This window comes from Chiloscyllium punctatum, chromosome 9 (genome assembly GCF_047496795.1).
Source record: "Chiloscyllium punctatum isolate Juve2018m chromosome 9, sChiPun1.3, whole genome shotgun sequence".
Classification (NCBI taxonomy): Eukaryota; Metazoa; Chordata; class Chondrichthyes; order Orectolobiformes; family Hemiscylliidae; genus Chiloscyllium; species Chiloscyllium punctatum.
The window spans coordinates 72,578,629-72,595,569 of NC_092747.1; the positions used below are offsets into that span (position 1 = coordinate 72,578,629).

Below are 16,941 nucleotides of genomic sequence, written 5' to 3' on the forward strand. Positions count from 1 at the left end.
AAATCTAGATTAGAGGTGTTGGAAAAGCACTGCAGGGCAAGCAGCATCCAAGGAGCAGGATAATTGACTTTTTGGGCAAAAGCCCTTCATTCCTTCATTTTGCCCGAAACATAGATTTTCCTGCTCCTCGGATGCTGCCTGACCTGCTGTGTTTTTCCAGCACCACTCTAATCTAGACTCTGATCTCCAGCATCTGCAGTCCTCACTTTTGCTTAGACATTCTCCAAATGGCTAGCTCTCTCTAGCCATGTGATGTAACTTTGCTAATCAGTCTATCATGAGGAACGTTGTCAAACACCTTACTGAAGTCCACATAGATCACATTCACTGCTCTGTCCTTATCAATCCGCTTTGTTACTACTTCAAGAAACTCAGTCAAGTTAGTGAGACATGATTTCCCACACACACAGCCATGTTGGCGATCCCTAATTAGTCCAATTTACTTGAGGTTTTTTGAAAAGTTTACCAAGAAGATAGCTGAAGGCAGAGCAATAGAGGTTGTCTGCATCAAATTTTGCAAGGCCTTTGCCAATGTCCTGCATGGTTAACTGATTAAACATAGGATCAGGGAGAGACAGCCAATCAGATACAAAATCAATGGTAAAAGGCAGAGTAGTAGTAGAGGGATGTTATTTGGACTGGAACCCTGTGACTAGCGGTATGTCGCAAGGATTGATTGTGCCCCCTATTGTTCATCATTTTTGTAAATGACTTAGATGAGCATATAGGAGGTATGGTTAGTACATTTGCAAATGACACCGAAATTAATGGTAAAGTAAACATGACGAGTTATCTAAGAGTGCAACAGATCTTGATGCATTGGGCCAGTGGGCTTAAGAATGGCAGATGCAGCTTAATTTAGATAAATGACAGTTGTTGCATTTTGGGAAGGTAAAACAGAGTAGAACTTACACACTTAATGTTCAGACCCTGTGGAGTGTTATTGAGGTACGTCTAAGATGCAGGTTCATAGATCGTGAAAGTGGTTTCACAGGTAAACTTGACATCATTAGTCAGAATATTGAGTAGAGGAGTTGGGATGTCTTATTGAGGCTGTACAAGACATTGGTGAGGTCACTTTTAGAATACTGTGTACAATTTCAGTGACTAATAGAATAGAACCCAAACAGTGTTGAAAAAGGCCATTTAATCCGATGAGTCCACACCAACTCTCTGAACAGCATCCTACCCAGACCCACCACCTACCCAATCCCTATAACCCTGCATTTCTCATTGCTAATGCACCTAGCCTACATATCCCTGTCATTGTCAAACTCATAATTCCTCAATTATATTTTTCTTAAATTAAATTGACATTCCACCATCAGCCACTGTGCAATTCAAACCCAGGTCCTCGGAACGTGAGATGGGTCTCGATTAATTGTCTACTGATAATATCACCATGCCATGCCTTCTCGCAGGTAGTGATGTGCCCATGCATTTTGCTAAGTGGTAGAGCTCTTGGGTTTGGAAGGTGGAGTTGATCAGTCTTTGTATGTTGGTAGTAAAGCAGGTGCCAGTTGAATGCCAATCAAGTGGGCTGTTTTGCCCTGGATATTGTTATTGGAGATACACTCATAGGGTCAAGTGGAGAATATTCCATCATACTCCTGACTTGTGTCTTGAAGGTGGTAGATCAGCAGTGGGGAGACAGATGGTGAGCTATACCATAGAATTCTGAATCTCTGCTGTTTTAGCCCAAAAGTAGTTGTATGGCTGGTCAAGTTCAGTTTCTGGTTAATAGAAACCTCCAATTTTTAGGTCCCATTCTTGCCAAATTGTATCCCACTATTCTTTTGGTCCTTCATGCTCTTCATCTGAATTTAAAATACAATCATGCATGTCATCCATGTCAGTGGTTCACCGTAGTCTCCACATCAAGCCACCCAGTATCCGCCATGGGCAGACCTCAGAAGCTCAGTTGAGACAAAGCAAAGTGGAGTTATACATATCTATCATGGCCTTTACTATTGTAAAAACTGCATTTCTGTTCATGAAAGCTGATTCAAAACATTTTAAAAACCATCAAGTATTCAATCCAATTTGAAAATATGCCTTTCCTTCAAATCCTTCAAAGAAAGCCAATCTTTTAACTGTCTCTTTGAGCTATCAAAAGTAAACTTTCAAGCCCTACTGAGATAATATTTGTGGAAAATAGTTAAACATTAAAAATGACACCATGGACTGGATGCTGCATTACCCTGTTGAACGGCTTTTCGGCATGGGAAATGTGAAATAGGTCAGGTAGTTCACTCACCACATTCCCAACCAGTGCTAAATTCATCTTCATATGGAGAGTGGGAGGCATCAAAATCAGCAGCCCATCTACCACAAGCAATTTCTAATCAACCTGTTCAGAAATGTGTTTACACACCTTGGGAGCAGGTGGGACTTGAACACGCGCCTTCTGGATAATAGGTAGGGAGGCTCTCTCTTCATACTGGAGCTCCTCACCACCATTTGTAAGTAAATATTTAAGGATTGATTAAGCTTGTTAATAACCCATTGACACCAATATTACAGTGGCCACACTAAAATGGTTGATACCAGCAAGTTGGTGCAAGCAGCCCTTTTTTAAAGGTTTTAACAGAAAGAAGGAAGTTGGGGGGTGTACTTTTTTTTCTACTGAGAAGACAAAGCCTCCATTTCTTTCTACACAATTATACCTCCAAACTCAATACTGATCCCTTATCTATTCCATTTCCTAAAGTGGGAAATTGCTCGCTTCCCTATATTTGGCCCAATGTGAAGTCCCACAGTGTTCACTACTGAGCTCTGGTGGCAGATTGGCCAGTTACTTTTGAGGATTAGACCCTCCCCATTGATGTTTGTAAGTCCAACTCTCCACTTCAACCTCCCCATAGCACATTATGGCTACAGGGTCCGCTGCCTTCTGGTCTGCCAGCTTACTGCCAATTTTCCTTCCATGGGGTGTTGAGTTTGAAAGTCCAGGCCTTTGTCATTTTAGTTAAGGAGGCATGCTGTTCGTCCCATCTTTCATTTGGATGTCTCATGCTCAGTTTCCCTGGTGTTTTCTTGTTGCCAAGTTGTCCACTAAGTCTGTTGGAAAACAGTATAAAAATGTGAAAATGAGCAAGCAAGTCAGCAAGCTGTTCTGTAAAATGTGCTGCTGCAGCAGAATCTACAGTGCAGGATTCTTAGGGAGGTTAAAGTCTGTTTTCTGAATGCTATTTGCAGATAGTTCAGCAGTTTTCAGTGATTCATAATTCACAGGGTATCTCCTTGCCTGAAGATTTTGACCAGTTTGCACATTAATTATTAAGTGTATCTTCATGAATTGTTTCTTCAGCAAATTCCAAGCCACATGTTAGCTTCAAAATATTTTATTGTAAAGGTTACGGTAAATGTTCAAACATTAATACCCAAATCCAAATAGATTTAACAAATACCTTACACAAACATAATGTTCAGTTTTCTTTGAATCCTGAGGAAGGATTAAACCGTGACTCGAAGTTTGGATAATGGCTTTAGCTCTGAGTTCCTAGACTGCTTTCAAAATTTCTCTGAATTTTGAATCATATTGCACATACTAAATATTTTTTATTAATTCATTCCGTAGCATAGATGAGCTCCAGCATTTTGTCATGAAGCAATCATGTTCAGGCTAAAAGTACTTCATTTTAGCCACATTTTGCTCAGAAGGGAGTGGAGATTCAGTGGTGCTTTACATGGTGGAACTGTACTCCTTAAACAATTGTTGTGCATTTCATAGAGGTCAATTTCAAATAGCTGTTGAAGAAAAGAAATCAAATCACTGTCAGTATATGGTGCATGAACACTTGAGAAGACGTGGCATTAGCTTGTAAATTAAATCACACAAAGGTACAGTTGATGTCTAAATACAGAAGGACCAATTCAAAGTGTGTACATCATTGAATTACTAAAATTGTATTATCTTTCACAAAAGGTGTGAAAAATATAGAATATCAAATATAAATGTTTAAATTAGCTTAAGTTGGATCCAATATAACTCTATACATGCACATTAGCTATTTTTCTGAATGTGTGAAAGGCCTATGATATACTGCATAGGTATTTCTACAAACATGTCTTTGTTCAGCTCTGAAAACCCTGAAGTGACAAAGATTATTTCAGAAATGGAGGAGATGGCAGCCTAGAAAATGAAAGAATAACTTTTGCAATGAGAGGGAAAAAGCAAGAAATCTATTTGAAATGTACAATCAGGTTTTAATTTTTAAAAAGTAAGACTATTCTGTTTTTGAATTTGAATGTATTGGACCAGGATAAAATCATATAATTTAAATGTCATAAGCATTAATAGTTCCAATATTGCCAACCTTTCTCATTTACTGGTTTCCAACATGATTTCAAGAGTGAGATGAATAAATAGATCAGTTTAAACATGAAATGATGTATATCAAAATATGTTTTTTGAAAACTGTAACTAGTGAGTTATTTGAAATGATTAGGAGAGGACAAGATACAAATTAGATTTCAAAAGTCAGTGATTTGCAGAGTGTATCAGTGGCTGATGAGATGAAGTATATTCACATATTTAGAACAGAATGGTGGAATGACAATCTTTCATTTTGGTCAGGCAGCTCATTATAAGTACTTCCCATTTGCAACAGTTTTTTTTAAACTACATTTTAATCTAGAGTCTACTTAGATAGCACTGACTTATACTTTTAGAATTTTGACATCAGCCAGAGAGAACTTTGCCTACTACTCTAGGCTACATCATTCCACTGAATAATGTGATGGTCTTGTGCACCATAAAACCCTTTCATTTACTTGTAATTTACATTGTTTAATCACACAGTTGACACACACATGGGATACTGAGAAAATACTAATTATTTAGTATGTTTTTAAAAATTCTGTTTGCATCAATTTTCAATGATCAATTTTGATCTCATTTTAATGCTAGGCCACAATAGTCTCCTGAGGGTACCTATCATACGTATTATCAATGTCATAAATTTCCATCTAAGTATAAGATTGCTTAGATATGGAGCAACTTTCCTTCTGTTTTGCCATCTCATTCTGCTTCAGGTTCAGTCCAAGAATGCATAACTACTGATGACATGTCTCCACTTCTCATAGATTAAAAATGTAGAATTCTGATCCAGTTCCCCAAGAATATGCTTGTGCTCTTTAAACAGTCACTAAGTGTCAGGACCACTTCAGGGTCCCAATCCCAATCTGGTAGTCACTGCACCCTCCTTGGAGATCTTCCAAGAAGGGACCAATTAAGAAGCTGGCGTGCAGTCACCATCCAGTTAAGGAGGGTGGGCAGACTGTGGTTACAGGCCTGCCAATGTGGGGCCTGCTGCTGAAAAATGATTCCCTTCTGGGAAAAAATCATCTAGCTGCAACACATTCAGCTAATCAACTGGTTATTTAACTAGCAGATAAGCTTTAGCTCACCTATTCCAGGTTCCATTGCAAGGTGATGAGGAACGGTAGAAATATTCATGCTTTTTTTGGCATGCGTCATGATGTTTTTCTTTGCCCAGGGCTGGGAGCATCGTGTGTCTTAAACTTACTTGGAGGTGTCCCTTAGTTGGCTACGATGGGCCGTACAGAATTGCTGAGAAGAGTTCTTCCAAGGAACAGAATTGCCACTATTGCCAAGTAGACATAAATTAAAGTGGCCAAGGAACTCACCAGCAGGTGTGCGGCCCTTCGATGTGGGATAGTAACCTGAAATCATTTAGAATGTCAAGTGGCACATGTTCTAGCATCAATCCTATGTTCTAGCACCAGTCTATTACTGAGCATCTTCCTGCATAATATTCTTAATGTCAACACATCTTGCAGTTCCATGCTTTCTACTCTTCCCAGGCACTATCTTTTAATGAACAGCCAACATTGTCACACTCCTCAGCCTACTGCCCTCTTCCACCTTCTACAATAGTTGTCCTTCCAATTTATCCATACAATCCAGTACAAACAACCACAATTCTGTATTTTCCCTCCTTGCAACTTCGGTGAGAGGAAGGGACTTGTATGGCAGGAATGACTTTCTAGGAACAGACACTTTGTCAACCATTGGGAGCAAACTTCTATTCCATATGCTGCAGATGTCAGCAGAAATCTGCCTTGAGAGACCAAGCTTCTTGACACTGGTGTTCAGCATGTCAAGACTGCCTGTCGACCACTCCATTAAAGGTTTTGTCTTCTTCCACCATGGAATAGATGTGGCTGATGAGAGAGAAGCTCCTCTTGCTGCTATTGGAGCTGTTGGAATTTGTGTGTTTTCTCTGCTGAGAAGCAAAACCAGATGAAACTAAAGATCTCAGCTCCCATACTGGTGAAGGTTAATGGAGGGGGTGTTCAATTATTGTGAAGTAAAGTGCCTGTCAAGAAACCATCAAGCAGTGGGAGTAATCAGAGAAAATAAGTCCTAAAAGTATCAAGGCCTCAATGGCCATAAGTTGGACTTTATACTAGAGGGTGTGAGAGGACAATATGCTGAGTGTTGGCCACTCATTAAAAGGTGGTGCCTGGGAATAGCAGAAAGCATGCAACTGCAAGATATGTTGACATCAAGAAGATTATACAGGAAGATGCTCAGTAATTCAAGGGGTTGATGCTAGAAAGTATGCCACTTGTGTGTCCTGCCTCCTGACATTTTAAATGATTTCCGGGTACTGCTCCCACATTGAAGGGCCACACAACTGCTGGTGAGTTCCTTGGCCACTTTGATTCATGTCTACTTGCTCATAGTAGCTACTCTGTTCCTTGGAGGAAGTCTTCTACACAGCCATCCCAGCTGGTCAGCCTCATGGAAGGAGATGTTTGACCTGTTTACTCCCCTCGGTGAATCTAGTCCTGATGCAGTTTGGAGGTTGTGTACTTTTAGGAAATATGTAATTCAAAAATGAAAGGCTTTTGAGTACCTTTCCAATCACCTTGGCAAACTTACAGTAACTGCAGAAAAGCCCTAAGAAAGCAAGATGATGCAGGGATTGCAAACCCTACACACCAGAGACACCTCTACCTGCCTGGGAAATTTTGTATTTTTTGGAAGTTATCTGAATCGATCCAGCTGCTATTGCTTCTGCTGTCAACTTGTTTCAGAGCTCTTGTCTCTTTGAATTCCTTACATCAAGCAGCTCATTCCATAAAGGATGATGCTCTACCTAAAATGCACAACAGTAGTGCAGAAACCATAAGAATATCTTTGCAATTTAGATTTCCATTTCATGAGGCACATTAATATATTATTTTGAATTATGTAAATAGTATTGGTTTTGATTTTTAATAAATACACTCTGAAGTGTCAACGTCTGGGAAATTAGTTTGTGCCAGTACATGAATGCTTTTTGTAGCTTCTTTATTATCTGGCTTTCATTATTTCACAATTTTTATTCAAAAGATGTTGCTTCAGTTCAGGCTCATTTCAATAATTCAGTTATCAATCTTGCTCAGAATTTTTTTGATGAATTCAATAAGTTTAATACTAACCATAATAGATGTGTTTCATTTTGTAATATACTATATAATGTGGTGTAGCATTTTTATCATATTGAAGCATCTCAAGCACTTCACACAATTAATTAAATATTTGGTCTGGCTACTCATTGATTGAGTGCAAAGTTAGTGAATAAGAGTACAAAAATGGGATAATTTTTTTTGCTATGCTGGATTTTTGTTTCCTCCACTGTTTTAGGAAAAACTGTGAAAACTGCTTTTAAAAAAAAGCAATGAAAGCAAGCTTCATTTGTTTTTGTGCACTGAAGATTTTCATCTATATATCTGGCGGACTTCAGGACAGGCAACAACGCAAAGCATCACACTGTAAAACTTTGCTCTAAATTCTATGTGTTACAATCATATACTCCACAACAAACTGATGAAGGAGCTGCGCTCCAAAAGCTGGTGCTCCAAATAAACCTGTTGGGCTATAACCTGGTGTTGTTTGATTTTTAAATTAGTACTATAGTGATATTGCAAAGTCTTTGAAGAGTTCATATATCTATCAGAATAAGCAAACATTACTTGATATTTAATTTGAAAATCTGACCAGTAGCTTTCTATGAAAATCCAAGAAAATGGGAAATTTCAGTTTAACGGATCTGAATTATAATGATTTCAGATAACATTAACTTAGTAGTGTTTGCTTTACATAATAAATAGTATCACAGAATCCCTACAGTGCAGGAAGAGACGACGAGGCCCATCGAGTCTACACACACACACACCAAGGAGCATCCCACCCAGACACAGACCCTATCCTAACTCTGCATTTCTCATGGCTAATCCATTCAATATGTACACTATAGTCAATTTAGCATGACCAATCTACCTAACCTGCATATATTTGGGCTGTGGGAGGAAACTAAACAACATGGATGAAACCCATGCAGAGACAGAAATCCCAAGGCTGGAATCGACCCTGGGTCCCCAGTGCTGTGAGGAAGCGGTGTGAATCACTGAGCCACCATGCCACCCAACAATAGGCTTGAACATAATGCTTGGACTGCTCTGGATTGCTTCTTCCTACTGTTTCCCCAAACACTACCACTTCGCAACCGCTACCACCACCACCACCAACCCCACCCCCCCCCCCCCCCCCCCGTCTCCCCCCAGTCTTTCCATTCACATCATTCCTCCGAACTGGTAGCCATCCTGTCCCAAGACGGTACCTAATGGTCATTGTTCGCAATACAGTAAATCTCTTCATTGACAATAATGGTTTACCGTTCCTATGTCTCATGAAAATTATCCTGGGGCATAGAAAATAGGAACAGGAATAGGCCAATTTGACATTCAACCCTGCTCCGCCATTCAGTGTGACAATAACTCTCTGCATTGTCCCCATATTCTTTAATCATTCTTAGCCCCAAGACAATATGTAACTCCTTGAATGCATTCAATATTATGACTTCATCTGTTGTCTGTTGAAGAGAAGTCCACAACCTCATCACTTTCTGGGTGAAATTTCTCCTCTTCTACTTCCTGAATGGTCTACCACTTAGACTGTGACCCCTGGATCTGGGCTCCCTGGTCACTGCAAACATCCTGCCTGTATTTACCCTATATAGTCCTGTTAGACTTTTATAGCACAGCATCTGTTTTGCCTGTCTGCTAAGGTGCAGAGATTATATCCAGTGCCTAGTTTGCAATGGTTCATAAGTTTAAAAAGGCAATGGCAGAGTTGGGTGTAGGCTAGTGTAGAAGCCAGCAGCTTCAATGGCAAAGGTTTGGTGAGGTCTGGCAACGGCATCAGTGGCGGCAAGATGGCATTGAAGAGTGGCAACATCTGTTCCAGCGGTGGTGTGGTGTGGTGAGGCGGGCTCATGGCTGGCCACCAAGCCAAGGCACTTAATGAAGAGTGTAACGTTGATCACTTTTTCTTTAAATCTATATCTACTCTTATATTCTACGTTTTGGTTTATGTTTCCGTATATTAAGGTGACACTGGAGAGTGGAGACACTGTATAACACTTCACTATATGTTGTAGCAAAATATACATGATAATAAGTAAATAAGTCAATCTAAAGACTATCTGCCATTGGAATTTTCAATGTTAAAATAATCTGTTTTTCACCACTTAAAATATCAAAACTTTTTGTCATTTTTCTGTGTTTTTGAATAAGAAATTTGTTTTGTATCTCTAAAATAGTTGTAATGCTGCTTTAAAATAACATGCTATCAAAAGAGAGTTGAACAATTGAAATAAAATTATCTATGGCAGCAGTGAATGACACAGAACAAAGTTAAAGCAGCAAATGCCAGAACCTTTGAACAGACCAGAGTCAGACAACATCTGTGGAGTAAGAACAGTTGATGTTTCAAGTTGACCTTCAGATTTACACAAGCTATCTTTTTCTTAGGGAGTACCCTGAAATCCGTTTTAAAAACACGGATGAATATCAACTTAGAAAGTAGATTGAATAATTCTATACACATTGCATTGGATTATTAAAATAGATCACTGTTTCTATAATATAACTGGAAATATAGGAGCTATTTTAAGCACAGAAAGCATAATTTTGTCTGGTGAGATACAAGCTGTGCTGGTAACAATTGTACTTTAATTGGCAGCATAACAGCACCATTAGGTTCCAGTTGAAGAGTAATAAATTGCCAAGGTGGCAATTATCCATTTCCTGATGATCTTCTTCAATGAATAATGAAAGGAAATCATTTGAACACAACTGGGTTTCAAACTGAAGTGCAATATAATTTTGATTACTTAATTGATTTGGTATCGAATGAACATTTTACTTAAATTATTTAATCTTTGCAATATTTACTTTAGAATTAGAAACTTAGAAAATTAAATAGAAGCAAATGATTTTTCTAATGTGTTAAAATTGTTTCTCTTTATTTAAATATTTGATAGCTGCAACCTTATAAACATGTTTCCGCTGGAGTCCATTACATTGTTAAACTAATAATTTCAGTAGAATTGTAGGTCAGTATAAATGCTAGCAAAATTGTCATGTTCTGAATGGTTTCCAACTTGAGCCCTCAACCTCGTTGCTGCACATTTTCACTAAGTGTAAAAGCATGGATTTTGTTTATGTTTTTACTTTCTAATCAAAACAAACTATTTCTAACTCAGAGTCATTGAGTCAAGCTGTCCACCTTGTCCATGTCAACTAGGTTTCCCGAAATAGTCTAGTCCCATTTGTCTGTGTTTGGCCCATATCACTGTAAAGCCTTTCAATTCATGTACCTATCCAAATATCTTTTAAATGTTGTAACTGTACCTGCATCTACCACTTTCTCTTGCAGTTTATGCCATATATGAGACACACGCTTTGTGAAAAAGATTATCTTTTTCGATCTTCTCTGCTTTGCATTCCTATTTGCAAATTCTGTGATCAACAAAGTGTGATAGAGTCATTGTTTTTACCGAAGTGTGATAGATGTTGTTTCTAGACAATGGAATTCTTCCAGTTTTAAATGGTGACTCCTGCTCCTATTCTTCCCATCAAAGATTGATTTTGCAGCAGAAATAATGGTGAGGCTAAAGGCAAGCAGAGTAAAAATTTAGAGGACTTCAGTTCAAGAGGAACTTAGGAGTACTTACTGCATGAATCACAAAATAGCTGGCATCCAAATTCAGTGAGTAATGCAAATTAAATGTTGGCCATTATCTTAAAGGGAAAGAGTATGAAAAAATGCGGTGTCTTGGCTAAAATTATACACGGTACTGGTCAGACCACAGCTGAACAGTTCTAGTCCCTTATCTTAGGAAAGATATACTGCACTGGCATTAGAGGCAGTTGAGAGAAAGATCAGTAGATTGATCCCTGGTATGAAAGGATTTTCCAATGAGGTTGAGTAGGTTAGGCCTTCACTCATTCTTTAATCTTCAATGAGCAATGATTTTATTGAAGCGTACAAGATTCGTAGTGGGCTTTACAGGATAAACATAGTAAGGTATTTTCTCCTTGGATGAGATTCTAGGATTAGAGGGCAAAAATCACTATGTTGATCACACATTTAAGACACATGAGAAAAAATTATTTTAGGCGTTAGTGAATCTGTGGAATTGTTTACCACAGAAAGCTATTGAAGCTGGGTAATTAAGTATATTCAAACTCAAACTGATTTTTATTCTGTAAGGGAATGGAGGGTTATTGGTAAAGAACTGCAAAATGGAGTTCTGGATGGTCAAATCAGACTAGATGGGCCAAATGGCCAAATTATGCTCCCATGCTGATGATCTTATGCTAGGTTAGTAGTTTGCAGTGTATGCTGAGGATGGAAGGGATAGTAGGTCAAGTGGTGGGGGAGTGGTGTGTTGTATTTGGCAGTGGAAAACGTGTGTGTCAAGCCTGGTAGCAGGGATTGGGTGGTGGGCCTGGCTCAGTGGCAGGGGAGTGATTGTCATTAAGGGTGTGGGCCTCATTTGGATGATGCCAGACTGTTGAGTAGGGAGACGAGGTGTGGGACTCAGGAGAAAATGAGGATGGTAGATGCTGGAGATCAGAATTGAAGAGTGTGCTGCTGGAAAAGCATAGCAGGTCAGGCAACATTCGAGGAGAGGAGGATGGACATTTCAAGCATAAGCTCTTCATTAGGAATGAGGCTTGTGGTCCAAGGGAGCTGGGGGGAAAGTAGCTGGGAAGGCGATAGATGGGTGAAGGTGATAGGTCAGAGAGAAGTGTGGACAGGTTAGGTGGGAAGGAAGATGGACAGGTAGGATAGTTCAAGAGGGCAGTGCTGAGTTGAAAGGAGATGAAGTCGTGGTCTAGGGGGGAGTAGGAGGAGATGTCCATGAGTTGGCGCCTGACTTCGGAATTGTAGAGGTCGGTGCACCACACTACCACTGCATCCCATTGTCTACTGGTTTAATGGTGAGGTTGGAGTTGGAGCAGAGGAGGTGGAGGGCTGAGCATTGCAAGGGCGAGAGGTTGGAGTTGGGGGTGGGGGGGGGGGGGATGGACAGATTGAGGCAGTCAATGTCACGGTGGCAGTTGGAAACAAAGAGGTAGCGGGCAGATAACAGACCAGCATGAGGTGTCCAGGTGGATGGGGTGTGTAGGAGGTGGGAGAAAGGGTTTTCGGAGGGTGGGCAGGAGTCCTGGTGGAAAATGTAAGCATGGAGGCAGTGAAAAAAGTGTTTGATGTGTTCATAGTCTGAGAACCCAGCACTGCCCAGTTCTACCTCTTACCCAAGATTCACAAACCTGACTGTCCCGGTCAACCCATTGTCTCTCAGCCTGCTCCTGCCCCACCGAACTTATCTCTGTATTCCTTAACACCGTACAATCCCCTTTCGTCCAGGAACTCCTCACCTACATTCATGCCATCACCCACACCCTCCACCTCCTCCATGACTTTCATTTCCCCAGCCACCAACCCCTCATCTTCACCATGGGCATTCACCATCCACCATGATCAAGGCCTCCAAGCCCTCTGTTTCTTCCTCTTGCACCAACCCAACCAATGCCCTTCCACTGACACTCTCAATCAATTGGCTGAACTGGCCCTTACCCTCAACAATTTCTTATTCAAATTTTCCCACATCCTCCAGACCAAAGGGGGAGCCATGGATCTCAGCACTATGCCTGCCTCTTTGTAGGATACGTGGAACAGTCCATCATCCGCAGTGACACTGGCACCATTCCCCACCTTTTCCTCTGCTATATCGAGGATTGTATTGGTGCTACCTCATGCTCCCACAAGGAGGTTGAACAGTTCTTCAACTTCACTTACACCTTCCACCCCTCCTTCAAGTTCACCTGGACCATCTTGGACACCTCCCTTCCTGGACCTCTCAATCTACATTTCCGGCAACATACTCAACGCAGATATCTACTACAAATGCACCAACTCTTACAGCTACCTGGACTATACCTTCTCCCACCCTGCCTCCTGTAAAAACACTACCCCTTACTCCCAATTCCTCCATCTCTGCCACATCTGCTCCCAGGAGGATCCATTCCACCATAGAACATCCCAGATGGCCTCCTAACACATGGACCACAGTTTCCCCTCTCACATGATCAATGACGCCCTCCAGCGCATCTCCTCCAATTCCCACACTTCTGCCCTTGAACCCTAACCCTCCAACCCCAACAAGGATGGGACCCCCCCCCCCCCCCCCCCGGTCCTCATTTTCCAACCCACCAACCTCCGATTAAGTTGTATCATCCTCCGCCATTTCAGCCACCTACAAACAGATCCCAACACCAGAGATATACTTTGCTCCCCACCCCTATCTGCGTTCCGGAGAGACCGTTCCCTCTGCGACTCCCTTGGTAGGTCCACGCCCCCCCCCCCCCACCAACTTACTGTCCACTTCCAGTACCTTACCCCACCACTGCAAGAATTACAAAACCTGTGCTCATACCTCACCCTTCACCGCCAACCAAGGCTGCAAAGGATCCTTCCACATCCGACACAGATTTATTTGTACTTCCACACACATCAGCTACTGTGTCTGTTGCTCCCAATGTGGTCTCCTCTAAATTGAGGAGACAGGACGCCAACTTGTGCAACGTTTCAGAGAACATCTCTGGGATGCATGCACCAAACATTCTCACCGGCCCATGGTCAAACATTTTAATTCCCCCTCCCATTTGGTCAAGGACATGCAGGTCCTGGGTCACCTCCACCACCAAACTCGACTCCTGGAGGAAGAACACCTCATCTTCCACCTTGGTTCCCTCCAACCACACAGGATCAATGTGGATTTCAGCATTTTCCTCATTTCCTCTCCCTCATCTTATCCTTGATAAAACCTTCCAATTTAGCACTGCCCTCTTGAACTATCCTACCTGTCCATCTCCCTTCCCACATATCCACTCCACCCTCCTCACCGAGCTATCATTTTACCCTCGCCTTCATCCATCTATCATATCCCCAGCTACCTTCCCCAGCCCTACTGCCTGTCAATTATACCTCAGACCCCTTGTGCCACAAGTGTCATTCCTGATGAAGGGCTTATGCTTGAAACATTGATCCTCCTGCTCCTCGGATGTTGCCTGACCGGCTGTGCTTTTTCAGCACCGCACTCTTCGAGATGCGGGAATCAGCAGTGGAGTTCATGACAGGTTTGGCAGCAGGAGAGAGAATAATATTGGATTGTTTTTGTTGATCTGGCTTGGGGGGTGGACAATGGCAACATATTTTTGTGAAGAAAGCAGAAATTGCAAACAGTGAACCTCATTCGCAATTATAGTAAAACACAAATTGAGCATTGGTTCATCCATTCCAATACTGGTGGACTAATAGCTGTAATAAAGATCGAGATGGATATTCAAATTGCAGTAACAGTAGATCATCAACATTATTACTTAGGCCAAAGATCACACTGAAATCTAATCTAAATCCAATTCCACAACAGTTAATGACATTGCTTCATGACACCAAGAGACAGATAGTGTCTCATTTTAATTATTCTAAAACAGAATGCTGATATGTCTGCTACCAAAATTAACAAGGTTATTGCGGTTAACAATGAGTCTAATTTGTAAAGTATATTAAATCAAATAAATCAATTAAACATGTTCTAATGCAACATTTTATATTCAGTTTCCAAACATGCCTGCACTGTTTTGTGCTGTAAACTTACCAATTCTTAGAGCAGCATTTAATACTGCCAAATCCCCAGAGATAAGGACATATTGTTGCATAGGAGGCCAAAAGATGGAAATCCCACTACCCTCCTGTCTCTCTTTGATTTAACCTAGGCCTGGTCAGCTTAAGTGCCTCGTCTCACTGTCCTAACATCTTGGTGTGTCCTCTAAATTGAAGTACCTGCCACAGAAAAAATGAAGTAAGACTACCCAACTTTTAAATCATTGGTGCCCCTCCACAACTTTCTTCTTGGGAATCTATCAATGATCCATGTTGTGGTTTTGCAGTGATGACTTTTGCTGATGGCACAGCCAGAACTGGAGAGCTACCAGTCTCTGATCGACGAGCAGCATTCTCTCCAGGATTTCTATGCAGAAATGTTGTTGAAGGGTGTAAGAGCCTGAACAAGTTAATGCCGAGGAGTGCCTTAAGTAACACCCACTATCTTAATCTATTGATAGATTAAGTGAATGGCAAAACTGTGCCAAACACAGTTCAACATAAGCAAGTGTGAGGTTATCCATTTCAGATGGAGAAAGAATAGATCATAGTACTTTCTCGATGGTATGAAGTTAAATACAGTGGATGGATGTCTAAAGAGACTTCGGGTTTCAAGGGCATAGATCTTTAAAATGTCACAGTGAGGTACAGAAAGAAAGATAATAGAATAGTAGTCTTTATATTGAGAAGAATGAAGTATCAGGAGGTAGAAATTGTGCAACAATTGTAGAAATGCCTGGGTTAGAATCCACTTGAAATACTGTGAGCAGGTCTTGACACCAAACTTTCAGAGGGATATATTGGCCTTGGACAGAATACAATGTAAGTTTACAAAATTATACCTGGACTTCAAGGATTAAGTAATGAGAAAAGTTTATACAAATTAGGCCTTTTTTTCTCTCGATTTAGAAAGTTAAGGGATAATCTGGTTGAAGTTTTCAAAATACGAACAGGAAAAGACAGGGTATGTGAAGATGAACAAATTGCACTAGTTGGTGATTCTAGAACTGGCGCGCATAGTCTGAGAATTAGGGCCAGACAGTACAGGAGGGATGTTAGGAAGCACTTCTTCGCACAGAGTGGGAGATATTTAGGACTCTTTTCCACAAATGGCAGTGGATGTTGGATCAGTTAATTTTAAAAGTGAGATTTTTTTGTTATGCAGAGGTATTAAGGGAATGATTAAGTCATTGATGAGCAATGATTTTGTTGAATGGTGCAACAGGCTCAAGGAGCTGAATGGCCTACTCCTGTTCTTAGATATCTCACTTGTGAGGAGAGCACCTTAGGATCTCGAAGGAGTAAGACCAACCATTCAAATTGCTTTGTAACCTTTGTAATGTCACCTACAACATTAATAAAACTTATAACTATAGTGAGTAAAAGAGAGGTTTGGCGGGGACTTGAGGACTTTTTTCTTTCACCCACAGGGTCTGGTAATCTGGAGGGTACTGTTCAGGAGGGTGGTTGAGGCAGAAGATCTTACAACCTTTAAAAAGTACTTGGATGAGCAATTAAGTAACATAACATTCAAAGCTATAGACTTAGAGGTGGGAAGTGGGATTGGTACAGATTTAGAATAGGTTTTGGCGCAGACTGGATGGACTGAAGGGCATCTTCTGTGCTGTATGATTCTATGGTTGAAGTTAATAAATTGAATCCGCTCCACATTGGCTCTCAGTTGCTCCAAGGTAAGTTTTTCTCTGGGATTCACTTCCCTGCACCAATTTGGAGACATGGCTTCAGGATGGCAAGGATTGGGTCCTGATTATTGAGGGGCATATGACATTTGAGAAAAATGGAAAGCTAGGTAAAGCTGGAGGGGAGCACTGTTAATCAAAGACAGTCTTTGTGACCAGTAGTTAGCATTGATCTTAGTTCAAGATCTTAGGTAGCAGAAGCGCTTT

The 16,941-nt window shown here is 40.9% G+C and overlaps 1 protein-coding gene across 20 annotated transcripts in view; it reads left to right on the plus strand.

Moving 5' to 3' along the window:
* Positions 1-16,941, plus strand: part of LOC140481497 (protocadherin Fat 3-like) — a 792,082-nt gene that overhangs the window by 532,968 nt on the left and 242,173 nt on the right. The window contains exon 5 of one of the 20 annotated variants that reach the window (XM_072577804.1): positions 7,661-7,855. The exons of the other annotated variants lie outside the window; for them this stretch is intronic. Within the exon in view, the coding sequence (XP_072433905.1) occupies positions 7,661-7,672 (12 nt within the window). The 3' untranslated portion in view covers positions 7,673-7,855. Of the gene's footprint in view, positions 1-7,660; positions 7,856-16,941 lie in introns of those variants that run through there. 20 annotated transcript variants of the gene reach the window in all.